Here is a 26,755-nt window from a genome sequence, read left to right as displayed (position 1 = left end):
ACACACACACAGAGACAGCAATCATTTTAAAGTAAAAACCACATGCTTTGCTTCCTAGTTTTCTGAAGAAATAAGGGTGACACTCGAACACATTCAGAGCACAAATACAAGGGAATAAAACCTCCTAATTTGTTAGGATAAGAAAATTCTTTCTTCAAATTAATATGTTCACTGTTCATCAAATTTTTACTCTTGCTGAGGCAGAATATATCTCTTAAAGTGTAAGGAGTAGTAAGTGGGCATTAGTGCAACATTCTAATGGGATAAATATTTTACGCTGTAATGGGTTTATTTGGTTTCTGCAGTAATGTTGCTGTAGGCTTGTATGTTTGTAATCAGCAAAATTAGTTGTTGCTTTGTCATCAGATTGTTCTTATTTAACTGGATTGAAGGAGTAGTTTGTTTTTTCATAATACTTTCAGAGGCAGAAAGTTGAACAGGTAAAGAGTTTTCTACAAGCTGTAAGAAAAAGGCCTCTGCTCACACAGATGTTAACAACCAAAGTTGGTTTAAATTATGTGGGAAAAGGTTTTAAATGCAGAGGATCATCATAACAAAGCCAATGCATATTTTTTCTACATCAAGGAGAACTATGCACAGGGGTTGTAACAATTGATTAAGAGTAGTTCTTTCTCTCTTGTGGTATTTTAAATGTTCATTTCAAGCTGAATGATTGAATTCCCCTCTGCCAGCTTACTGGTGAAATAGTAATTTTGTTGGATTGCAGACTAAACAGTGTAGAGATTTTTTTTGCCAGTTTCTGGATGTTTGTGTTTAGCTAAAGTTCGTGTGGATAAAATGGTTGGTGGTGGTTTGGTTTTGGTTTGGTTTTTTTTAATGCCAGCATGTTCCTGGAATAAAAACGCTGTTGATTTAAAATTTGAATAAATAAAAAAAAAAAGAAAATATTCCCATGTGAGGAGAAAAACATAGCGGTCTAAACAGTGTAAAGACATAAATGACATTGTCTTTATAAAAATGTGTGAAAACAATAGCTGCTAATTTCACACCCCATGGGACAAGAGAGTACGAAATGTGCTTTAGCTTTAGATAAGAGTTGTATCCACTAGCCAAGCTGGTTTACAGAGCTTTCTCTTAGACTGTCTGCCACTAGAGGCTCAGTAGGCCAGGTGCCAGCTGAGGTGTTAGCAAAACCTACCGATTTCAGGCTTAATCTTTTCACCTACCTTTTCTCTTCCCTTAATGTGTTCATTATTTGCTAAGCATTGCTCTGTTCTTTGTCCTCATTTTTTTTTGTTTCTAATGCAGCTTGCTTTGTATGGGTGAGATATGGAACACCACCAAAATCCGGCACCCTGGAAAGCAAGGGATTTCTACCCTGTGACAAAAGAATACCGCCTTGACTTCAGAGATTGCCTAATCCCAGCTGTTCTGATAATATAATTAAGGCTGCCTAATGTCTTTAATTTTGCAACCAGTTTGTGTGAAAGGGAGAATTTGGCACTCTAAAGGCTTAGACACTAAATAGCAATCTCAAGGCGCCTAATTAGAATTCTCTGACATTAAGCTAATTGCTGAAACTGTATTTCAGCAGCTTAACTTCTTTATTAATTTTTCTTAGGATTTTCAATGAAAATCAATTGATGAGCTGTCAGTATTTTTTTCCCTTAAATATAATTTGCTCTTTAGTGCTCCTCTCTGAAGCAGGCTGAAAGGCCCTGGACTAACTATGAAATCCATTGAATATTATCAGTGGCATTCCATCCTTTCTCTTTAATCTCTTGCTCTTGACCTAAATAATGTGGTTATTGTGAGATTCTTCTTTGCCAAATAGTCAGAGCTCTTAGAGAGTCTGAGTGAAATTAGCAAAGTATGAGGCTTTACAGGCTGGCAAATAGTAACAAGTTGGTGTACTTGGGATGTAACTGACTTTATTAGTTAGAGAAGAGGAAGGGTGGTGTGCCTTTATAATCCCCATGGCATATGGAATTATGAGATTCTTGCAGTTTTTGATGAAGAAATCAAATATGAAAATGTGTTCTGGGTGATTTTTTAAAAGTGTTTAGTTAAATGTTTCAATCCTGCTCAAACCTGCTGAGATCAAATGTGTACTGTAGTTAATTTCAAAAGAGTTAGTTCTTATTTAATGTGACTATCAGCCATCTTAAAACTAACTACACATTTCTTCCTCTTACTTTTTCCCTACTTTTGAAATTCTTCCCCCAGAATCTTATTTTTGGCATCCCCAGTGGGTTCTCCTTCTTGATACAATGCTTCATAAAAGTTGCTTTTATTTCTGGTGGAAATCTAATTTAAATTAACTGTGACATCGCAGGTGACTTGCGGGTGACTGGATTTCTTTTGGCAGTGGTGAGAGAGTATCATTTTGTAACTGTTAATGGTATTACAAACATCAGAAAGGGAGAGAAGGTCTACAGCATCTTCCTCTCATGCCAAGGTCGGGTCTAAAAACCTGTCTGTCCAGAGTGGAAATAGGATTCCACTTTTGCCAAGGGTTAGCATGCAGTGTGTGTTGTCACCAGCTTTACAGTATCATTTGCCAAATGCTTTGGTCAGCCCAGCTGGAGAACGTAGGTAAAATAAAGCAAATAAAAGTTAGTGGCCCGTCCCAGGGACAGAGGAATGAGTGTGGTTTACTTTCCAGTTTCCAGAAGGTAAGGAAAGGTGGGGACTGTGTCTCATGAAGACAGTTAAAATTCAGATTAATTCTGCATATACAAAAATTATATGGTACAAAAGACTCCAGAATGTCTTAGCTTGTGATGGATGTAGGGCTTGTTCAGCCCTACAATGCTTTGTGCACTGGGAACTACCATTTCTGGCACTGGTAGCAGCTGCATTTTTGGTTCTTCTGACACTTGGAGCTGTTTTAGACTCAAGTCCCAGGACAGGACTGCCAGGCTTTACTGTTCACAGTGCTTGCTTGCAAAGCTAATCATTGTGAACACTTAAAATGTATCATGTGGTACAGATTTCAGTGTTTTGGAAAGCTATTAGTGTTTCAAGGAGAGGCTGAGCAAACTGCAGAAGCAAAGCAGATTGGAGAGTGAAAAAAGTCAGATCACAGACTTTGGTAGCCTTTTCTTTTTATGGCTGTTTCAAGAACTAGAAGTAATTAATATACATATTCAGGAAATAATATTGTTTAAATGCAGCACTTTTGAATGGTTCTGTTGCTGGGTTCATTTTGGGTTGTTTGGTTGGTTTTTTTCCCTATTCAGCTGAGTTATGCAGCTTTGTTGCTTGAACTGTAGACTTTGGGTTGTTGGTTTGGTTTTTTTAAGGGAGAGATGTGAAGAATATTGCACTTTCTAGACAGTAGCAGTTCTAGAAAACAGTGACAGATGTTGAACCAGCTGAACTTTTCTGTGGGTGTAATTGGTTTTCCATAGATTGGCAGAAAGCAGCAGGATAAAAGTCTGTATGAGTAAGGAAGCTCCCTGTGAAACCTGAGATATGTATTAGAGTAAAAACCATTCTTGCCTCCAAATCTTGTGTGTAATTCAGGGTTGTACATTTAGGGTATTAAATCTTTAAAAGAGTTTGTAACTCTTTTAGGAAGAAGTAAATCAGATGGGTTGTAATGTAGCAGATTAGGGAACATAGTTGGATAGCGTAGAGACATACGGCTGTGCTAAAATATTGTGAAGGAAGGACTAAAGCAAACCAAAAAGGGGTAAGTGCATAAACTTAGACCAATCTTCTTAATTTCTGTTATAAGTTCTCTAATATTGTACTTTAACAAGGCAAAAAACTTGGGATAAAAAATAATCATTTGTGAAACAGAAAAGTTAGATTTTAACTGACAAGGCATATAAAGGTAGGAATATTAAACACATCTCCCCTCTCTTTCCCCATTTCCTAGACTTGAAGAAGTATAATTCTTCCCTTAACTGTTTTGTATTTCCAGCTTCTTTCTCTTCTGTTTGAAGATTTGTTCAAAAAATTTAACTCTGAGCTGAAAAAGATTGCTGACCAGGTCATCCCCAAGCAGCGTGCGGCTCAGTTTGATGTTGTGAAGCACATGCGACAGGACCAGATCACCAACGGCATGGTCAATGCCATCTCCACAGTAAGTATTTGTGTTCTCATTCTAGTATGCAAAGCTTTTCCACAATAGTGAATGATGGAAATGGGAACATTTATTTTTGATGAATCTTCCGGGTTTCGTTTGAAAAGCAAATCTGTTTTGTGTTTTTTTATCGATTAAAACGTCAAATCTCTTGTCGTGGGCAGGGTGTTTGGAATTCACTGAAGAATCAATAATCATCAAGCATCTTTTATTTCAAACTGATGTTTTAGTTTTTGAGAAGGAATGGTAAAAACAGGCAAATTTAGAATAGTGGTTATGGTTGTATTTATCCAACTGTCTGTCTTCTAGGTTCTGCTTGACTATGTGGTTTTTTATTATCTGGATTTAGCTGGGGTCAGGTTACATCATTTGTACAAAAGATTTTTGAAAAACAGCAGGAAAACATCATGAACAGGAGGAAAAAAAAACCCCTCAACCTCAATTCTAAGCTCTTTGAGGGCAGTGCCTTTTTATTCTGAAGTTGGTGGAATGAACAAATTTTCAGCATAGTTAGTTACAAGTTAGTACTTCTCTGTTAATGATACTGATCTATTTAACAGGGAAATCTGCTGCATGCTGTAATATTAAAAAACCCCTGATAATTACCCTTTAAATATTTGTCTTGGTTGGATTTTAGCCTGTTTCTGCCTTCTGCTGGAACAGATACTTTCATTCATGCCGGTGGACAAGAACAATAATAGCTTCTAAGTTTGTCTTTCACCTCAGGCATCTGCAAGAGCAGTTTGTGAGATTGCTCCTGAAATCCAGCTAGTAGCTTGTAAAAGACTTTGAAATGCATGATTTTTAAAAGAAATTAGATTAGACCTAAGTATTTTAGCAGCTGGTAAAAATTGTGGAACTTAATTTTTAATCTTCGGTGCTCTTAAGAGGGCTTTTCTGCCTAGCGTGAAACTGAGGTTTTTCTTTGGTTCTTGTAAACAAATTAATTCCACATATTGTATCCAAAACCACCAATAGTCTGTAACTTACAAATCCCAGTGTTAAAGCCTTATCACTGTTTAATTTTATGAGTGCCCCAAATGTAGTTAAATCTCTACAGTGCATGTAACCAAAACAATTGACAGATTTGTTTCTCTAAATGCTAGTGCTTTCTTCTAGCTTGTGCCAGTTTTTCCATTTGGACTGACAGAGATAAATCTGCAAATATTCAGACCATATTCAGTAAAGTCTTCGTTCTTCCTCTGTCTTTGGACTTTTTTTTAGTGCCACATAAGCAGTTAAACACCATCTGCTCTTGAGCATTGAAAAATAATTTCTCAGGAACAATGCCCAGTGCGTACTATTCAAGAGATTAAGCAAATACCATAAAAATCATTCTTGGAAATGACAATCTCCAATCTCACCAGAATGATAGTCTCAAAGAGCATGAAATAACTGAGCAGATTCATAATTACACCAGTAGCATGCAAAAGAATTCATAGCCCTACTGCATCAGCTGTACAATGGTGCTCAGTGATATTTGGTACAGGTCCTCTTCTTACCCTGGAAAACACCAGAAGAGAGGGTAGGGCAGGCAGCAGTGCCACAGGCCTGATGGACATTTCAGCATCTGAAGAATCACTTGATGCCACTGAGGGGGCAACTTCCCATTCTTAAGAGTTCTTAATAGGATGGTCTTGTTTGGGGGTGGGCTCACAACTGCCTTGGCCCCATTTTGGTTTTCTTTTTTGTGGACAACTTTTGAAGGATCCAGTATGTCCCTTCCAAAGCACAAAGAATATTTTGTATTACTTCTTCAGGCAGCATTTTTACCTCCCTTTTTTCCCCAGTCTTTTTGATTTTAGACTCTTCTGGGCAGCAAAGAGGAAACCACATACTAATTTAGCCTACAGATGCAATACTTGCTAGCTTGAAGAAAAACTACTGATTTATTGTATTCTTCCACTTACGTTCTCGTAACTTCTAGTCTTTAAAGAATGAAATGGTCAGTGAGTGAACCCTTCCCAAGGATGTTAAGCAAATGAACAGGATACTTTTTCTTTTGACTGACTTGCCATTGGTCATTATGTCTTCCCACTTGCTATTACAAATTTGAGACTATTTGATAGTCTCTCCAGTGGAAGGAAATAACAAAATCCAAAAAAAACCAAATTGTATGGGTGGTGTTTTCTTCCTGTTGATCACTAAGTGGGATTGTGCTGTTAAAAGTGTAAATAAAAAAGCCAAGGAAATCACCCTTTAAAAGGATTTTGGAGTAGTACAGCAAGTGAGCTTCAAATTATTTGTTAGTATTGGTGAGCTGAGTTTCTCAAAAAGGCTGCAAGAATTAGCAGAAGGCAATCGTTGGGAAAATGTTATCTTTGTACTGACCAGTAACGTGGTGCCTGGGGTAAATAGTATTTCAGACAGAAATTTACTGTATCCACTGACTCAGGTGCTGAGAACTGGATATGGAGTAAATGTCATGAAGGCAAAAACTGCAGCACCAAATTTCAAGATTTCAGTAGAGATTATTAAATCTGCTTGGCATGGAAACATATTTGTGTCCTAGAACATGGTCTGAGCTCCTCTGGTCTCCTAATTAAAACCCCAAGTGACAGTGCCTGTGACAGTCCTGGAACACAATACCTCTGAATGTGCATGGATCTTGCATTTCATACTTCGTGTTATCCAAAGAGAAGTTGGGTAGACCTACTCCTCCCACACACACAATCTTCTGTGAGAAGACACTTCAGTGAGTCTTTTTCCTCTGGATTCTAAAAACAAAAGGCTTCAAGAAAGAACAGAGGGCTTTGATGTCAGACTTCTGCAGCATAAATGTCTGTGTTTCCTACAAAAGCAACAAATCATGGAAAAGACAAAGATCGTGGATCTATTGTAAAAGTGTTACATCACTCAAAAGACCTTTTTTCTTTTTTAAATACTCAAAATCTATAAAACAAAACCAGAAAACCATTTAATGTAGCTAAATTTGAGTATTGATTTCTCTGTGAGGGACAGATGAAAAAGGATATTTGTGTGATTGAGTATGTAATAGCAAAAGTATCCTCTCATCTGAAAGAGCAGACCTTTTGTTTCAACTTCTCTTTAATACTTAATACAGATATGCTGTACTAAACTAGGAGTTTATATGCAGATAGGTATTAGAAACATGGTTTATATAAATGGGCAACATTTGTCTTGCAAAGCTCCTCAGATATCATTCTGTCTAGGTACTGGAAAAAGTCAAGACAAGGACAAACTGCATAAATTCTTTTGAAACATTAATTTTATTCTACAGGGAAATTGGTCTCTAAAGAGATTCAAGATGGACCGCCAAGGCGTGACACAAGTCTTGTCCCGCTTGTCTTACATATCTGCTCTGGGAATGATGACCAGGATCTCTTCTCAGTTCGAAAAGACCAGGAAAGTGAGTGGTCCTCGATCGCTGCAGCCATCTCAGTGGGGGATGCTCTGCCCTTCTGACACTCCTGAGGGAGAGGTGAGGAATTTCTGTTTTGGTTTCTGTGTTTCTTGTCCTGAGGAATGGAGACACTGTTTAATTTGAAGCAGGTGGTCCTCCATCAGAGGAATAATTCTGATGAGGAGGTTTCTGGAGAGGCTGTCCTCAGCCTGATAACACAACTTGTGTGTCTTCTGACATCCTACCTGTTTACATCCTGGTCCTCTTTACTATATTGCCTTTATTCTCCTGCATGGACTCTCTGGAAACAGTTCTGAAGTCATTTGGCTATATGAGAATGACATGAGGGCCCCCATTTTTGCAGTGGAACTACTTGCTCTCTTTTGATGAGAGCAGCAAGAGAGGAGTCCTAAACCCCTCTCCCTTCGTTCTGTAATAAACATTCTGTTTTGAAGTTGCAGCATCAACCTGCAATGTTTCTGGAAACATGTATTTCTTTAGCCATTATCTTGAGGAAGAAAACCATCTTTGTATGTATTTCAACCAAAGAATTTATTCTGACAGTCTTCTTTTGGTTTGCTTTGCTTTCCTTTTTTTTCTCAATAGAAGATACTTGGGGGGAACTCTGAGCTTTATGGATAAATCAATATGAAGTAGTCTCATTAAGCAGCTGAAATAAAATTGCACTGTATAAGATAGTTTTTCATTGAAAAATGTTAATGTTTGTGTTAGAACATACAGGATACCTGGCAAATTGATAAATAGACTGATCTTGTATTTCCATTATGTTGCTGAGTAATTGAAGAGAGAAATATAGGGTTATACCTGGTTGGTTAACTTAAAATCTACTTCAGTGCCTGTATTTTTATTAGTTTGTAAGTGCCAAAGCATTACATTTTAGTGTGATATAGAAAATTCTACTTTTGTCCCCTCCAGATTTTTAGGGTAATTAATTTGTTTAATTTCTTTCACTTTAAATTTCATCATCTTTTTGTTTTTGTCAGTCATAAGTACAGTTTGGGGAGGAAAATGTACATAGGAAGAGAAAGGATAAAATATGTGGGTTTTGTATTTGTTTTTTTTCCTAGGCCTGTGGTTTGGTTAAAAACCTGGCCCTCATGACTCATATTACTACGGATATGGAAGATGGCCCAATTATTAAATTAGCCAGTAATCTTGGAGTTGAAGATGTCAACTTGCTCTGTGGTGAAGAACTTTCATACCCAAATGTGTTCCTGGTTTTCCTTAATGGTATGTTACTTTTCAGCAGTCCTGACTGATTTGTTGCTGATGGAGAGTTAGGCTTCAGAAACCCTCCATCAGTTCTTGGAGCACAGTCAACTGCAGATGCTGCTTTCCACGTGCAAATCATTTCCTCTGTAAATATTTTGATAGGGTTGGGCAAAGTAGACAGGCCAGATGATGACACTTAGTTGCATGAAGTTGTGTCTTCAGAACTCTGAGTGCAGATGTGTGTAGCTGGGAAATTGAAGCTTTCTCCAATTTCAGCCCTGTTTTTAAGCTCACTTGCATAAATAGACACAAAAATATGTACAGTGAACTACAGGGGTTTTTTTTTTGTTTTTCAGATATTGGCCAAAGGAGGTGCCGTTAATAAAGTACTTTTAAAAGAAAATAACTGTTAAATTTGTAATAAATTTACAAATTCAGATCTTCATTTACAGGAAGTATTTAGTTTTTTGTAATCTTTATATGTTTTTATATGTATTCGTGCACTTTAAAGTGCCTTAAAAACAGAAAGGAAACATCAAAACATCAATTGGTTACAAAGTTTAGCAGTGCTAGTTTCTTTAAAATTACGTTTGAAGGGGCATCTTGCTTTGTGCATGATTAGAAAAATTAGACCTGGGAAAACAAGCCTTTCTTCTTTGTTATAAAGGGATGATTTGGCACACGTGCTTTGCATCTGCACATTCATGTTCGTTTTACAACTGATCTTACAGTGTTACTAAAACAACAGGTACTATGGTATCAGATTTCAAAATACTGACATTCTTAAAACTACAATTGTGATTTCAAAATAGCCTTTTGTCAGCAGCATCCACTTCCAGGGACTAGTGTGTAACGTCTGTCACCACAGAGAAGTTCTCCGTTTACCCTTGAAATAAACCTCAGTTGTTCTTCAACCCTGCCTTTTCCCAGTAACATAAAAGCAACACTTGACCAAGCTGCATTCCTTTGCTCTGCTTTTCTGTAGCAGTGTGTTAAAGATAAGGTTCAGTGAAACCACATGCACTCTCTTCTGTCTTTTTTTATGGTCCAGAGGGGAGTGCAGAGCCAAAATATTGGACTCTTCCTTCACAAGCTCAGTGCAGTACAGAACAAGATAGTATGTTCCCAAACGTAGATGAATTAGTACTAAGTGAGGCAAGCCAAGTTACTGTTCAATCCACTGGTTTGTGGGTTTAATCCATAAAAAATTCTAACTTGTGGATAGCTGACTTGATCCTGATTTGAACTTTTGACCTAAGAAGGCAGATGATCGGTTAAGTACAAATTGTTTCTGTTGTCTTACAAGCTCACCCTTTGTCTTCTTTAAAGTTTTTAAAATGTGATCACAGTTATTTGTTTTATATATTAAGATTACTTTAGTCAGATGACTCTTTAAATTTCTTTTACTCTCTTGTTTGTTCATTGTGCATCAGAATACTTACGTCTGAGCTGAAGTGCCCTGCTAAGATAGCTGAGTTGAGCTAAGTACCTGAAAGAGAAATTCCGGTGCTGTTGTGAGTGATTGCATATATCAAAATATCAGGACTTTCTAAAATTTCTGACAAGGCAGCAGAGCAGTTCCTTGGTCTGTTCTTGCAAACCTTGAATCCATTTCAGTGTAGGTGAAATTGCAGACTTCAGAGTTGTTAACTTTGCACCAACTGATGAATGGGCACCGAAGCAGAAGCATACTTGAAGAAAGCTGAAGATGCACATCATTTGGTTTCTCAAGCTGTTTGGAAGCATGCAGGTTGATGACTTGTGAAATTCTGACAATTCTGAATTGAGAGGAAAAAAGAGCCAATTCTTACTCACGTTAGAGAAGGGAAATTTTACAACAACTCATTATTTGCAAGAAGCAGGAAGTACTTCTGTGCATGTTACACATGACCAGAATTTGTAAACAGAGTTTTGGATGTGCAAAGGATGCACCAGGTGTTTCTTCTCTCTCTGAACAGGTAACATCCTTGGTGTCATACGTGATCACCAGAAATTAGTCAACACCTTTCGGATAATGCGTCGAGCGGGTTATATCAACGAATTTGTTTCCATCTCTACAAATCTGTCTGACAGATGTGTCTACATCTCCTCTGATGGAGGGAGATTGTGCAGGTAAAGTTCTCATCAGAATTACCTCACTACTGAACTGGTTATAAACACTGCTCTCTGCGCTGTAAATACACTGGGCTAAGACTTTCACAAGAACAGATTGAAGCAAATTCAGTAAGACTTGAGCATCTCTTTGCTCCTTAAATTGCCCTGATTCAAAACAGACAGAGGCTGGAAGAAGCAGAACAGGTTAATGAATATATGCATATTTTAGCATTGCCTGGCTGTGTGCGTATTCTGTGTGTACTTCAACAAAGCAGCTGTCACCACTACTGGTGGCATTCCACTTTATTAATTAAATGAATCTCAGAGCATGTTGAAAGCAGTTTGAGGCATGTCAGAGGCTCCAAAATACTAAATGTACAAACTATCAATTAGTCACACCTGGTCAAGGCATCCAGAGTAGGGGCATATTCAGTGGCAGAGAAATTACTTTTCCAGTCAGGGCTAATATATGTCATTTGGGAGATGGCAGTAAAGCTTCCAATTTTTAAAATAAAGCAAGGGGAATCATGTGGATTTGCAAGGCTTTACCGAGTTTGCTTTGTGGCACCCCTCACCCTGCAATTGTTCAGATATCCCTATCAACCATTTAGAAGTGCTTATTAGTCTTCTAACAGTTATTTAGACTTCAGAGGGGACTCCACAAGTATCTTGTAGCTATTTGCTGCTCTTTATAAAAGCAACTTGTCCAAATAGCAACAGCCCTTGACATTGCCTTCTTGCATGCCATCCTTTGTGCCAGTGTTTTTGTGTGGTAGGGAAGCCTTCAGAGATCCATGTGCTGTTGAAATTTATGGATTCATCAGAGATCCCCCATAGTAAATGCCTGTACTTTACATCATGTAGGCAATGACAGAATGCAACCTTGCATGTGGACACTTGAGCACAAACTGTTCACTTGCTGTTCTATAAAATCCCTGCAATAACCATGGTACTAAATGCTATTCGTAGCTTCGTAGGTTGGGAAATCTCACATCTTTTAAAGCCATCATCAAAATCTATAGGTGAAACTTAGAAAATTTTAAAGATTTAAAGGGGAATAAAATGGCTTTCACGTCAAAATTTAAGGCTCGATTTTCTGATACACTTTTAAAGTTATATCAAACTAAGGTCTGAATAGTTACTGATTGTATTTATGTGGATTTATCAGTTAAAGGTTGATAAATTTTTTAAATAGTTTATAGAATAGGTTGTGCATAGTCAGGGTTCTTACTGTAAGTATAAATTAAGTTACCTGCCTAAGTATTTGCTATGGTAATCCCTTTTTTTTTTTCTTCTTTTTTTATTTTTTTTATTTCAGGCCTTACATAATTGTCAAGAAGCAAAAACCTGCAGTTACAAATAAGCATATGGAAGAACTGGCTCAGGGATACAGGTACACAATTCCAGCAGACCATATTCGTCTTCACCAAGTAAATACTGTGTGGAGATAGGTCAGTCAGTCAGTATTTCACAGTCTTGGGGTTAGCTAATTAGGGAAGTCTGCTCTCCTATATAAATTCATCATCTCTGTACTGGAGATTTTCTGTTTAAAGTCAAATTAAGGCCAGTGGTCTTATTTTGTTACTGCTGTGAGATTTGGTAGGTACACAGAATAAATACATCTTACAGCCTCATCTTTCTGCAGGTGGAAGGTTTGAGGTAGTATCATCCTTCTCCCGACTGAAAAACACCTCACAGGAGTATCAACTTGATTGCCCTAAATTAGGCACATTCCGAGTTTTTGGAAGTCCTTGCGAATTCTTAGTTTGTGTATTTTAAGAAAACCACACTTAGAGAAAGGCATTTAAATTTAGCCTAACTAAATTTCAAAAAACCATCATAAAAAAATCTCTCATCATGATTATCCCTATATTTGCCTACATTTACAGTGATGATGAGTACATATGGGAAGATTTTATTGAGTTGTTCAAGTAAGTAACATTCACCTGTCAGACTGTGAAGCAGTGAATGGGCAACAGGATTAATTTAAAAAATACATTTTTCTTCAATATGTAATGTGCACAGAACTATACATGTAGAAGTATTTATTTGGTTTAACTTTACATATTACATTCCTTTAATATATGTACTAAGTATTTTATGCTTGCAAAAATATGAGACAGTACTTCTAGTGTAATTTTTAATTTATCTGTAGGAATTTTGAAGACTTCTTGCATGAGGGCCTCGTCGAATATTTGGATGTGAATGAAGAAAATGACTGTAACATTGCACTATATGAAAATACAATCAATAAGTAAGTACACATTCAGTAACTGGTACTGGAAAAACTTTCATAGGGTAACTCTCAGAAATGCAAACATATAAATAATGTTACTGTTTCCACATGTACACACTGCTCCCTTGCTAGTGGTTGAAACTACTCCAGATGAAAGCTAAAGAAAGAAAGAAATCTGTCTGCACACATCCTAAATTATCCATGGCAAGTTACAAAAAATGGTTTAGGTTTTGGGAGATCTATTCCTGTTACTTACTCTCAAAAATATTAAATACTTAAAGGTATATTATTTCTTTCTCTGAATGTGGCGCTTTTTTTTTTGTTCATTGGACTGCTCATCATAAGTAATTTTATCCAGTAGGTATCCAGAAGGCAAATGGTTCCACATGTTATTTGATTATGTTAGCATATCAAGGTTGTTGTTTGGAAATTTCTCTTCTGGCTGTAGAGGGACCCTAGACACCCACTTTACAATAAGTGAAGTGCTGGAATGAGACCTTTCCTTTGACTTTTGGATGTAAAATAGGCCCTGATAAAAATATCTGCATCATTCTGTGTATTCTTTACCACATGTCTTAAGATCATTTTTGGTATGTGATTTTAATTCAGAAAGGTTTCCAGATCTGTTATGTTTTCCACATATCTGAAGGACCTGCTTCTTTTTTTTTTTCACTCCTGTTTTCTGACTGTGGTTAAAGAGCCCACATTAAAGGAAGGATTCTTTTAAAATTTTAATTCCTCCTATCTTTTTAATGATTTTTAATGTTTCTCTGATAATATCCTGTAAACTGCAGGCTGCATATGAAATGCTAGAAATTATCTCCATGAAATGTTTGATCAGTAGATTTATGCAGAAATTTCTTTTTCTAAATAATCTGTCCTGGTCAAGTACACCTGGAAGCTAATAGAAATACATCATTGATTTCAGTGGAGCTAGATGAGACCTTCAATTATCTTTAACCTTTGCTAAATGTAATGCATTAACTCTGCTAATTAAATTGCATTGCTCCTACCCAGGCTTTTGAAGACTTCATCACTTTAAGAAATTACTCTTGCATGCTCTTGACTGAGTTCTGTATACATGAGCAAAGGAGAGTGCACACAATTGCTGTCATTTGTTCCAAAATAAATAACTTCCACAAAGCACCAGAGCTGAAAGTTTAAGTTACAGGACAACTGACTCAGCTAGGAAGGTTAATGGGAGTGCATCATATGAAATCACTGTTTAGTCCAAAAGAGGAGGAGAAAGTGAAGTTCCAGTAGACCAGTGTGAGGAAATGACTCCACAACAACTGCCAGGAAGCTCAGAAGATTCTTACATTGTCCATCAATTGTTTTGAGTTTGGCTTCAGTGCTAACAGTGCCCTAAGTATCTGAGGTTGCATCGTATGAGCACATTGCTCCTTATGTTTGGTAATGATATTCCCTACATCCTTAACAGTTGAGTTGTGTACCCCCTTTCCCTGGATGATCATCTTGTGTTTTAAATGGTGTGACCATGTTGGTACAACTTGTTCTGGTAGTGCAACTGATACAACCCACTATTGTAAATATCCCACTAACACTCCTGCTTTTGTAATATAGGCTTCTTTTAGCTACAGTATCCTCTCTTTATTCTTCCAATCCAATTAGAGGGGTTTTCTTGGAAGTATTTGACTCTTGATGCATTCAGTTTCTTCTTTACACATTTGTAACTCTGCTTTTCAAACTTTTCAAGCTGCCTTTCTTTCTTGGGCCTTGTTCCAGCAGTGGCATTTTTGACCTGCAGAAATTGAACTGCCCTGTAAAGTTTGAAGGTCTCCCACTAGCACTGTGGAATACTTCATGTGGTAGTAGGATCTGTGTAGGTTGCATCGTCTTTGGTTGAAATAGGATTGACCTCACTGGAAGAAGACTTGTGTTGAGTACCCTGTATGCAAATGTATATCTGGTTCCATGCACTTGTACCCACTGAAGAAATTTGCAAACTTCACTATCAGTAAGTCTCAAGCCTCTGGTTTTACTGTCTGAAAAGTGTCAGCAGTTCTGTTAAGTTCTGCAAAATGGGGGAGCAGTCTCTGCTTCAAGTTTGCTACTTGTTCTTGAGACCATTCTGCAATTACTTGACTGCAATTTGGGTTCTCCCATAAGTATTTTCTTAAGACAGGCTTTAGTTAACATCGCAGCTTTTTGTCAAGTGGAGAAAAATAGTGGCTGTCCTCTGGCCAGCAGGTGATTTTTAGGTTGCTCAGGTGTACTTGTGATTTATAAAGATTTCTAGGACTGATAGATAGCTTTGTTGGCATACTCCTTAGGATTTCCAGATCTATTTTTTTTCAGCTTTCAGATTTCATTATTCTTCCAGTAGTACATATGTTGTTTGTCCAAGTTCCTGCTGGCACTTGTCTTCAGTCTGTATGTGCTTGTGGGTAATTCCTTAGCCTTTGTGAGCTTACTGTGCTTAGCTGTCTTTTGACTGTTGCCATAATAAAGACTTTTGAGTCACTTCTTTGGCAAGGTCCTAAAGTTTAGTAATCAAAGTAATTTATTTAAATAATTAAAAGAAAGTCTTCCAAAAGACTTCCAAGAGAAGTCAAACATTAAAGATGGGATTTTCAGAATGCATTGGGTTTAGATGACTGGGAGAAGCAATGTATGCATAAACCCAAGCTCTCTGTAATAAATCCAGGACATAAAAGACAGGCTTTGAATAGGTTTAGTTATAATCATCTGTATTTCATAATTCCCCGCTTCCTAATTACTTATCTTGATTTAAATTCGTGTCTGCTCCAACCAAGCATTATTGTACACTTCATCGTTAGTTATTAATCTCTCCACTTGCATCCCAATGCATGCTATGGTCTGTCTTTATTGAGCAGGACTTTCTCTTCTGAAGCTCATGCCAGGTAGAACAAATTGTCTCTCTGTCTTACTCGTTTTCCCTGTCTTTTTACTTCTCATCGATACTGTCTTTTAATAACATAATCACTTCCAAAATATTTGCAGAGCTTTTCAAGTAGTGTTATATTATGTCATGTAGCCATGGCACTGGATCTGGTTTGGAGACAGATGTTTTCTCTTTAACTGATATAACTGACCTTGGAAAACTAAAACAGTTTTTTTAATACCTGAATCTGTTGTGCTCTTCCTTCTTCCATCTCCCCAGTGGATTTCTGGATCTCTGAGATTAGTAATTTGATGCAGAGGGCTCTCATTACATGAGAAGACATTCCTTAAGGCATTTTGGGTCTTACTGTATAAACTGATGTTTTATTGTCTTACTCAGCTCCCTCAGGTTGTTGTTATCTGGAGGCTTTTCCTCCATTGTGGAATTTCATAAATCCTGATTTATTTCTCCTTCATTTCTTTTCATGTGGAAGCACTTAAAGCCAAAAGAAAGTTGTTGGGTTTTTGTAATAAAAATAAAAATCCTGTAGTGAATCCATGTTTTGAGGTCCTACTGACTTACATTCTCCTGAACAGAATTGAATTTGAAGTGTTATGAGATATTGCTGACTTAAATAAATTCTACAGAACTTGTTTGTTCACAAGCCTGCCATAATTGGTACTCTTTCTTTTAAGAGATACAACCCATTTGGAGATTGAGCCTTTCACACTTCTGGGTGTCTGTGCTGGGCTGATTCCATATCCTCACCACAACCAGTCCCCAAGAAACACTTACCAGTGTGCCATGGGGAAACAAGCCATGGGTAAGACTTCATTTTTTATTCTTCTTTGAAATGTTATGTAGTTTTTGAAGCTGTGTAGCAAAAGTGACAAACAGAAAATCTTTCTTTCCTGGTTCACAGAAAAAACTTTGCTAGGAAAAGTGAAAGACCACTTCCCTGGCTTTGAGACAAAAAGAATTTACCTCTGGAAGTTGAAAAACTTAATGTGAAAAAAGTACCTGTGAGGTTTACTTCATGAAGACCATATCTGCAGATCTTAACACTTAAAAGAAAATTTTAATAAACTGGGACACTTTTGCTTTTTCTGTTGGGTTTTGTTGGAAATCATCCTGACTTTCAAGTTTTCAGCATATCTGCAGGATTGGCAGAGTGGGGATTTTTTTCTCTTTATGCTGCAATGTGCTGTGTGTTTCCAGACAAAAAAGAGTTAAAAAGTGTTCTCACAAAGAGAGACAGAGCACAGATTGAGGAGCATTTCCTTGACTGGTTGAGTAAGTGTCCTAAAAATAAATGTATCAGTAGTTAGCATTGATATCAGAGAACGAGAAGAATCAAGTGTGAAAGAGAGTGGTTAGTTATTTGAACACTTTCTGCAGCCATAGTTTAGATTTTGGGCTTTTGCTGTTTTGCATGAAGAGGCTGAGTAATGGCTCAGCAAAGTGACTGAAACAAAACTAATTTTCTGATCACTTACTATTTCATTTGACAGTGTCATATCTGGTCATTAAAACCCAACTGTTTTGTAAATTTGCTGTTGGGGGTAATTGACAGCAGTTAAGTTCTAATCCTTTCTTTAATACTCAGCTAAACCAGTATTAAAGTGTCCAAGCCTATGGCCTGTGATCAAGGCAGAGTGAGTCCCAAGGAGAGCCTGAGCAGTCATACATCAATTCAGACAGCTGCATTCAGACTGGTGCTCTACATGCCAGTTTCATGCCTTGAATTGATGGCTTCCTTGCAAGTTGGGAGCTACAGTAGCACAACTCTGTGTCATGAAGAAACTGCCACTTCAGTTAGGTTTACTAAAGCATTTATTTTGTGCTGTGTGCTCAAAGCTGAAACACTGCACCTTTTGTGAGACTTCTCCAGCAGAATTAATAGCAAAGTAACTGCCTTATGCTGAACTCTCATGTTGAGCACATGAAAATGGCAGAAAGTAGCAAGATGCATGTCCTCTATTTAATTTTTTTTTTAAAGGGTGGGTGGGTGGAAAGAGGAGCAATGCAATCTTTTTCCTTACAGTTCTCCCCCATCCCATTATCTTTCCCCCACCCCTGAGTCTCTATTTTATGACTATTAGTCTCAGAAGGTTTGGTTAGTTACCACACACAGTTAAGCAGGATCAGTGTGTACAGAAAGCCAATTCAGTATCTGTGGAGTTCTTTTGTAGTTTTCTGTGTGAAGGTTTTTTTCCCGTTTTGTTTTGAGTGTCATTTGCAATTCATTGTCTGTGTTTTCTGAGGTTGGTGTATTCAGCTGCTTTGACCCTAGGTCTTGCACATTTAGCTCCTTGGATACAATCCTCTGACGTTCCTGCTGACGCTAGGAACACAAAAGCCATTGAATATCTTGAGCAATAAAAAAAGCCTTTGTTTCAGTTTGTTATGACAAAACACCTGACTCAAAGAATAAGCAGCTAGATAAAAGTAAATTTTAAAAGTTGGCACATGACTTGAGCTATATTTTGCTCTGTCTGAAGTGTCTGCAAACACCTGAAGCTTTTTGTAATAACTGCTTTAAAAAAACGCCACAATGAGTGGCAATACGTAGGGGCAGAGAAGATTTTTTTGTACACTTACCGATCAGATGAGACCTAGACGGTATTCCTGAAACATTGCACATACTTTTTTCTGTTTATTTTGGTGAAGAGATGTGATGTAGTGCTTCAAACTCCAACCTTTAAGTAACCATCCACTTTTTGTGCTTTCTTTCCTTGTACTGAAATTGCAGAGCAGCTCCTCGTCCAACACTGCCATGTGGAAAGTCTCATGTCCAAGTCCTCTGTGTCACTCCCTTGAGTGTCAAAACCTGGGGCAGTGCAGGGAGCCCCGGGGTTCAGGCTGGGAAAGGAGAGCCTTGTGCTTGTCAACACTGACCCCCACCCCCTCTGGCCGCATCACAGGGCTCTGCCAGCTGCTTTGGACAGTCTGTGAAAGCACAAGTAAATGGAGAGTGGACAGCAGAGATTCCAGTGAGGCCTGTAATCAAATGTTCCTGACAAGTGTTAGGTCCTAAAATATTAATGTTTCCTCAGGATAGCATTACATAGCCTGAAAAATACCTCCCTTTCATGGGTACATGAGTCATCTCGTTGGAGGACTAGGGCTGTGCTGAGTGACCAGACTGAATTTCAGTAAAATTAAATTGAAATTAAATCTCTCACTTTTGGCATAGATAATTTACCATATGTTGCAGGTTGAATTGTAAGACTGAGAGGAAGTTAGCTAGTAAATATAACAGCAGCTGCAAGGACCTCAGTTGAACATTCACATTTCAGTGCAAGGTTAACAGTTGTAGCTTAAAATCTCAGCAATATTTAAGATGAAAATACAAGAGTTTGTACTGTTTGCATTTAATGTGTTGGTGAAATAACGCTTAAGAGGATCAAAGGCTTCTACAGTTAGAGAAATAGTTCTAAATTGAGCTTTTTAATTCCATTAAGACATAAAAAAACAGTTTTACACATTGTACATCTGTGACTGTGTAAAAGCCTAATATGAGGAATGAAAACATACAGTTTTCCTGCCAGTAATCCCCCATATTGCACATGCACATGTGCTGCTGTGAAAGTGCTGGTGTGGGTACACAAAGCAAGCTGTACACTCAGAGCCCTACTGTGCACTGCAGCTTCAACCCAAATGGCATAACACAAGTCTTGACTAAGGAAAGGAAGGTTTGGGTGTTGATTGTTACTTTAGCCTCTGAAAGAAAAGGAAGTATTTGAGGGGACCAATGTAAGTGGGTGAGAGCTTTGTTGTAGAAGCTTATTGTGAAGCAAAAACTTTGATATTACAATGAAAAAGCCTCTTGCTGTATCATGTACATTCTGCTTTGCTTCTGTGAAGTAGGAAAGTCCTTTCTATGCTGCTCTGCTTCACACTGTAGCCAGCTGAATGCATTAAAATTGAGTTGAGAAGATAAATATACTTCAAGGAACTGAGTGCCAGGGGTTTTGGACAGTTGCAAAAGCTCTTTGGTGGACTGAGAGTCAGAGTCCTCCCAAATTTTGTACAGCTAGCCTAGAGGCAGAGAATCTAAACAAACCTTAAAGCAAAACCAGCTGTTGCTGGTCATCACAGCTGGATCTGGGTGTGCTGTGGCCACAGCTCTGTTCTGCCACTGCTCTTTGAGGAGTGTTTGTGCTCTGCGACACGATCTCGTTTTGACACCTCTCCTCTCCTCGGTAGTAGGCACAGAGGTACTGAGGCAGAAATGAGCCAAACTACTCCCCCCCCAGCCCCTCTAATTTACCCATAATCTTTTTAACCCACCCCTTAATCTTTCTACTTTGAAAGGAGTATTTCCAATACTTAATGTCCAGATCACTTAATGCATGTACTGTAACAATCTGTCTGACCTGAGTTGGAGTCCCCTCCACAAGGTTTATCGCAGCATTTAGAAACTGTACTTCTTCCTCTCTTGCTTTGTGCTCATGTAAAAGGACAGAATCATAGAAAATCCATGGTGAAAACAGAGGAAATACAGAATTAGAGCAATTCTTTTCTTGGCATGTGCAGTAATAGCCCTTTTGGCTCAAGTAGATTGATTTCTGTGTCCTTGTTAATTTTGATTGTACAGTTTAGTGTTGTAAGTAATACACCAGAGAATTGGATTAATGCTTATTTTAGCTGGCTGTTTGTTCTGGTGAGTTCTCAAAACTTTCAGCATCGGAATAACAATGCCTTGTTTATGCTAAATATCAGTAGGTAGTGTTTTTATAGTGATTATTTCACACTAAAGGATACTCAAATGATTCTTAAAAAGAAAAAAAAACCTGTCAGGAAACGGAAAAAAGGAAAGAATGCACACGTGCATTCACAATGTATCAAGTACTGAGAAAAGCAAGAAAATGATCTTTGTTGTATCCAGGTCAACCTTGTGTGTTTTGCTTTAACCAGGGCTAATTACCAATGAAAAAAATTGGTTCTTGCTGTTGGGCTAATTATAAATGCGAGTCATTGTGAGCAGGGTTTGTTATGGTGAACTTTAATTATACTTTACTTTTGCTTGGTTGTTTGGCTGGAGCAAACAAGGGCTCTGTTCTTTCAGAGAGAAAACAGAAATAAAGCTAGTGACTTCCTTCATTTCAGCGCCCACACAGAGGGCTCGTCCTAACACACCAGTCCTCTGAAGAGAGCTGCTGCTTTATTTGAAATAAGCAGATTGTGGTTTGAGGCTGTGGTTTGTTAGCCCAGTTTAGAGAAAGCATTATTTGTATAACCATTAAATCCTAGCAATTAGGAATAATACTGCTGATATATGGCATGCTTTTTGGCTAATTTATTTAATTTGTGCTCTAGAATCACTCTCTAACCAGTGTTTTTCCTGCTAGGATATCTGTCATTGATATATATGTATATGTTTTCCATTTGATACAGCATTCACCTCCTGAAGAATAGCCTGAATACAGTTCATTATTGAGGCTCACAATCTCAGTAATGTCAGTTGCTTCTGGCTCCCAGACAGTAGCAGTTCTGTTAGGCTTATCTGAACTGCTGAGAAAAATGCCAGTTTTGAAATACGTGAAACATTTGTAAAGAAATCATTTGTGTTACCTGAAATATGTAAAAGTGTCATCTGAAATCCTTGATGTATAGAGGACTTCCACAGATTGTTACTGGGGTGTAAAGGACACCCTTAAAGTGTAAAAGATGGGTAAAACTGGTGCTCCAGACCTCATCCTGTCTTAGCATCCCTAACCAGTGAACCATAGCAGGTACAGCATCTCAGAAGAGAAAAAAATTGCAAGCGTTTTGAAAGTGATGTTTGGCGTGACTTTCTCTTGGAAAGAGTTCTCTCAACACCAGGAAAATGTACCTATCTGTGAAACATTTAAACTGAGCTTCACTGCAACCTATCCTGAAAGGACACAAATTATTCATTCTAGATACAGAGGGGGAAAATGGTCTAAACCTCTTAAGTTTTTAATTTGTAAGCATATTTTCTTATCTGTATACTAGGAAAGCAGGGGTTTTGAGTCAAAAGTGGAATGGGAACAATGTCTAATTGAATTCTAAGCTAATATCAGAGATGGTGGGGCCTTCAGGTGGTGGGCCTTGCAGGGTGGGACTGCAAAGGTCTTCAGTGTTGAGGAATCCAGGCCCTACCAGCTTGTGTCTTACTGGAGACAAAAAAATACTTTTCATGGATGATTATCCAAGAAAAAGACAGAAAAGCAACTGCTAAAAAGCAAGAGACAAGTAAAGCCTGTCAACTCTGCCAGATTTTTCTTGTCATTTGAAAATGCTGTGCCCACGTCATTGAATCTACTTTATAGAACCAGGGAAAGTCCAGGCCAGCTGTAACAGTTCATTTTCAGATGGTAGCTGTTGAGCTCTCTCTCCATTCTTGTCCTTGGGAATTTCTGTTGTGGTTTAGGAGAGAGAGCTTAGTGCTAAGGACCGGATAGGTCTTTGGAAATGGTTTTATAGTTTGATTTTCTAGACATTTTATGTAAATGGGAATTGCAAGTAGGTGCATGTAAAATGTGAAGCTGACCTCCCTAGTGAGCAGATTTGTGTTCAGATGTGCTTCCTGGCTATGTGAAGTCTTCCTTATACACTGACTGCCTTGACCTTTCCAAGAAAGCAGCCAGACTCTGAAATTGCAGGAGAAAATGGAAGGGTTTTGAAAGACTTACATCCTAAGCACAAGTACTGCAGAATATTTAGCACTTAAAACTTTAAAATGTTAACTTTTCAGACTGTAATTTCTGAATTGCTTAGAGACATAGCATAGTCTTGGTACAGCAAACTCCAATAACATATGATTGCCTTAACTTTTGTTCTGCTACACAACGGTTTATGTTTCCCTGCTGGGTGTTAATTATTTTTTCCTCAGATTTCAGGAGACACTTTGGCATTCTGATGGGACAGGGCCAAAAATTTCAGTCTCAAGCTGGGAGGTCTATACAAAAGGTTGAATTCTGAACTGTAAATTTAAAATTAATTTCATGTAAAAAGACAAATATATTACGAGTAGACTTCGACTGTAGTCTTTCTATCAATGATGCTTCTAATTTCAGAAAATAAATCAGACTTGGCTGCTGCTAGTGGTGTGCTTTGTTAATACTTTGTCACATTCTAACACAGGCTGCTGTTGAACTAATTATTGCCCAAAAAAGGAAGGAAATGTGATGTTGAGGATGAAGAGCTTGATCCACAGTTTCTCTTGAACTCGGCAATAGTCTTTCTGTTGATTCTCATGAAATTTTGGATCAGGTCTCTGAAAGACAAGTTGAACTCCACAAAAAAACCCAAACCTGGTGGCTATGAGAACAATAAAAGGAAACTTCATACTTGCAGGATTCAGTGTTGTGATTAAAAAAAACCATCTTATTTGCATTTAGTCAAACAGCTTTTATTTCTTTTGTTATTGTTCTTTTTTTATTGATGTTTAGTTTTTTCCTCTTTAAGCGAAAATGAATAATTCTTCTGGAAGCTTAAATTAAGAAACTACTTATATATTTATTTAAATATAATAATGTAAAGTTGTTTTGGTTTGGATTCTTTTATTATTTTTCCCCTTCTTTTCTTGAAGGATTTCTGTGTGATTTTAATTAATTTGCTTTTTGGTGATTTTTTACCCAAAACATTTCTAGAATAGTCACTAATGTTCACTGCTTTTGTTTTTCTTTTACATGCAGGTACTATTGGATACAACCAAAGAAACAGGATAGATACTCTGATGTATCTGCTAGCCTATCCACAGAAGCCAATGGTAAAAACAAAAACAATAGAACTGATAGATTTTGAGAAACTCCCTGCTGGACAGAATGCCACAGTCGCTGTGATGAGCTACAGTGGCTATGATATTGAAGATGCTCTTGTCTTAAATAAGGCCTCTTTGGACAGAGGTAAGATCCATCAACTTTTTCCCACTTCTCCAGTGTGTGTTCCAATACATATTCTTATAAACTTGTTTTCTCCTTGTGTTATCCTTTAGTAACTTTTATTGCAGTTACGAGCATTAGATCTCCAGTTAAGAAATTGAATTCCCAAACTGCTTTGAATGCTTTTGTTTGTTTTCTGTATTAGTGATTGTAACTCCATGCATACAATAGTGTGGTGAAGTTGCCAACATGCATATAAACTTCTGAGTCAGGATATTATAAGACAAAAAGGCTAACTTCTGACCTCAAATAAAAAAGTGTAAGTACTTAGTTTACCAAAAGCATAAGGCATGAGTTAATCTGTTCTGTTGGGCTTGCTTTTTAGATGGTTGCCTGAACCTTTGTTCATTACTAACAGAGAGGTCTCATTATTTCCACCAGTAACAAAAGCAGTAGATGAAATTAGACTTGTGAATGTATTTAGGAAAGGAATACAACCCGAGGCAGTTTGTATCTTTGGGAACTTGGTGTTCTGAGGGTGCAATAGCAGTATTGCCTACTTTCTGAGAGAAAATAATAGTATTGTCTAAAGCAAAATAATCTAGTGTTTATGCAGAGCCAAATTAATTAACCTGCTTCCTTAAAATACCAAATCTGTGGTGCAGTGTATGTACTAAAAGTACATAAGTACCAAAGGGAAGGTTAACTAACAGGGGCCCATGTCTGTGTAGGTCTAGCCTGTCTCGCGCTCTCTACACTTCTTCAGCACTTCGTGTTAATGCTGCTGAGGGCTGGAGGAGAGTTGCCTGAAAACTTAGTCTCTCTTCTCTCCCTTTTCTAAATAAATTCCTATGAGAGCAGGCGTAGTGCAGTGATCAAATTGGTTTTAGTTTCGGGTGGCCAAAATCAGATTCTTCCATCACTTTATTCCCCCCCTGCCCAGCTCCCTTCCTCCTAGTTGCTAGGCAGCAATAATAGTATTCCTAGACATGTATCTTTGGCATTAATGTCTGCTGCATTTAATTTATGCCTCCTTTTCTAAAACAACAACAGGCATGATTTAAAACTGAATGTTTTCTTTTCTGGTAGACTGGTAACATTTAACAGGGACTGTGGTGCTTGTCAGGAATTACTTGACATAATCTAAAGATATAGATGTACTGTATGTGGCCACAACCATCTTTCAAATGAACTAAAATAATGCAGGATTATTAGCAAGCCTTGCTCTTGGCTCTCTGTAATTCTAAATGTGATTAAAGTCTTTAGTATTGTGGTTAGTTGCTGTACTTGTAGAGAAATTCCAGAGATTCTACTTTTCTCATCTAAAGCCCAAAACCTGTTATTTTATAATAACAGGTAATTCAGAATTCTTTCAGCTGAGGGAAAAAAGAGTAATGGGTTGATTATACTAAACACTTGGTCAGTACTTTCCTGGTAGGCTATCTTATGCCAGCCACAAACACGAGTAAAAGTTCAGGTTTCTTAGACCTCATGAAAGGAAGGGGTGCTGCTCTCCCCCTGTTACAGTCTCCTCTCCCATGTTACATCTTCCTGGAGACCACAAAAACGATTCAAGAGAAATGATGTGTGCATGTATGTGCAGAGATACAGAGGCAGATTAGCACAGTTCAGGATTAGACTGTAGTGCAGTATCTAAAAAAAAGCAGCATACATGATCTGATGTTTAAATTGTGCACCACTAGGTACCCATGTACAACATTATGCATATTCAAGCTAATGAATAATCTAACTAATGAAAAATATTTCATATTCTGTAGCTCAGCAGGTGGATCAGACTTCTTGGTTCATTCTGATCATGTGTTCTAAAGGATCTTTGAACTCCTAGGCAGATGAGTTTGTGTTCCATTTTAGGTTTCGGGAGGTGTCTTGTGTACAAGAATGCCAAGTGTACGCTGAAGCGTTACACAAACCAGACATTTGATAAAGTGATGGGGCCGATGCTGGATGCAGCTACCCGTAAACCAATCTGGCGCCACGAGATTTTAGATGCTGATGGTATCTGCTCTCCAGGTAGGTCAGACTGTATGTTCACTCATGGCATGGTCATTGTCTAAGTGGAAATTAATGTTCTGTCAGTATTTCCTGTGCACCTTGTTTTATACTTAGCGTTTGGGGAGTTTTTTTGTCTTGAAGATGACACCATTGTAATGGAAAATTTTAAAAAGTTGGTTCCTGAAAGCAGCATGTTACCAGTCATTGGTGGGGGGTGGGAGTGGTTTATGCATGAAAAAAGGTAGCTTTATACTTAAGTAGAAGAGTAAGTCTTCAATAATGTGAATCTACTGAAGCGTTAGAATTTGTATTGTTATATTCCCAAACTGGCAAGTTTTTAGTACCGTAGCTTTTTCCTGTTTGTCTGTCATGTACTGTTGTTTCCATAAGGATAGAGATAGATTTCTTATTATTTTGATTTCATGTATCAAAATCTCCTAGCAAGATATCAGTGAATGCAGTTGTTTGAGGAAGTAAAACCTTGTGGTTTTAACACTTTAGAAAGATGTTTTGAGAGAGATAAGAAAATAAATAAATAGAAATACAAAGATAGGTGTATGACTTTTCAGCAGTAATAGATTTGAGAAAGAATCCTCCCATACTGTCATCCTTTAGTTAGAAAATGGCTTAATAGATCTGCTAAGATCTAGTAAGAAATGTGTCTTAAAGGGCACTAAACTTAATTCCATTATAGTAGCACAATTGGGTCAATTTTGCTCTTCAACACATCACAATGGAGCTTTCAAAGTTAATTAAGAAAAAAGGCAAGAATCTTCTGAAGTATTGGATAGATAGGACTGGGCTGGACTCCAGACTGAGACTGTTCTCAGCATGTAGGTAAAAACCTATTTGAGATAGTTCATGTGGACAGAAGAGAAACAGGCTGAAGTTCAGTGTAATTTAGTGGAGGAGGTGGGAGGTAGGTACTTGGTGTGCAGTTGTATCATTGGGCATCTTACTGATCTGGTTTTCAATATAAAGGGCAGGATAGGGGAATGGAGCAGGGAAAAGCTGTGTATGACACCAGTATCAATAGAAATAT

The 26,755-nt window shown here is 37.7% G+C and overlaps 1 protein-coding gene across 2 annotated transcripts in view; it reads left to right on the top strand.

The window, feature by feature from the left end:
• Window positions 1-26,755, top strand: part of POLR3B (RNA polymerase III subunit B) — a 72,829-nt gene that overhangs the window by 21,516 nt on the left and 24,558 nt on the right. For both annotated transcript variants that reach the window (XM_010410477.4, XM_010410478.4), the window contains exons 13-21: window positions 3,893-4,054; window positions 7,296-7,496; window positions 8,507-8,669; window positions 10,610-10,763; window positions 12,064-12,138; window positions 12,901-12,999; window positions 16,543-16,670; window positions 23,515-23,724; window positions 25,573-25,731. In XM_010410477.4, the coding sequence (XP_010408779.2) occupies window positions 3,893-4,054; window positions 7,296-7,496; window positions 8,507-8,669; window positions 10,610-10,763; window positions 12,064-12,138; window positions 12,901-12,999; window positions 16,543-16,670; window positions 23,515-23,724; window positions 25,573-25,731 (1,351 nt within the window). The remainder of the gene's footprint in view (window positions 1-3,892; window positions 4,055-7,295; window positions 7,497-8,506; window positions 8,670-10,609; window positions 10,764-12,063; window positions 12,139-12,900; window positions 13,000-16,542; window positions 16,671-23,514; window positions 23,725-25,572; window positions 25,732-26,755) is intronic.

This window comes from Corvus cornix, chromosome 1A (genome assembly GCF_000738735.6).
Source record: "Corvus cornix cornix isolate S_Up_H32 chromosome 1A, ASM73873v5, whole genome shotgun sequence".
Lineage (NCBI taxonomy): Eukaryota > Metazoa > Chordata > Aves > Passeriformes > Corvidae > Corvus > Corvus cornix.
Note: the sequence above shows the minus strand (reverse complement) of the source record. Positions and strands in the feature narration are given on the sequence as shown.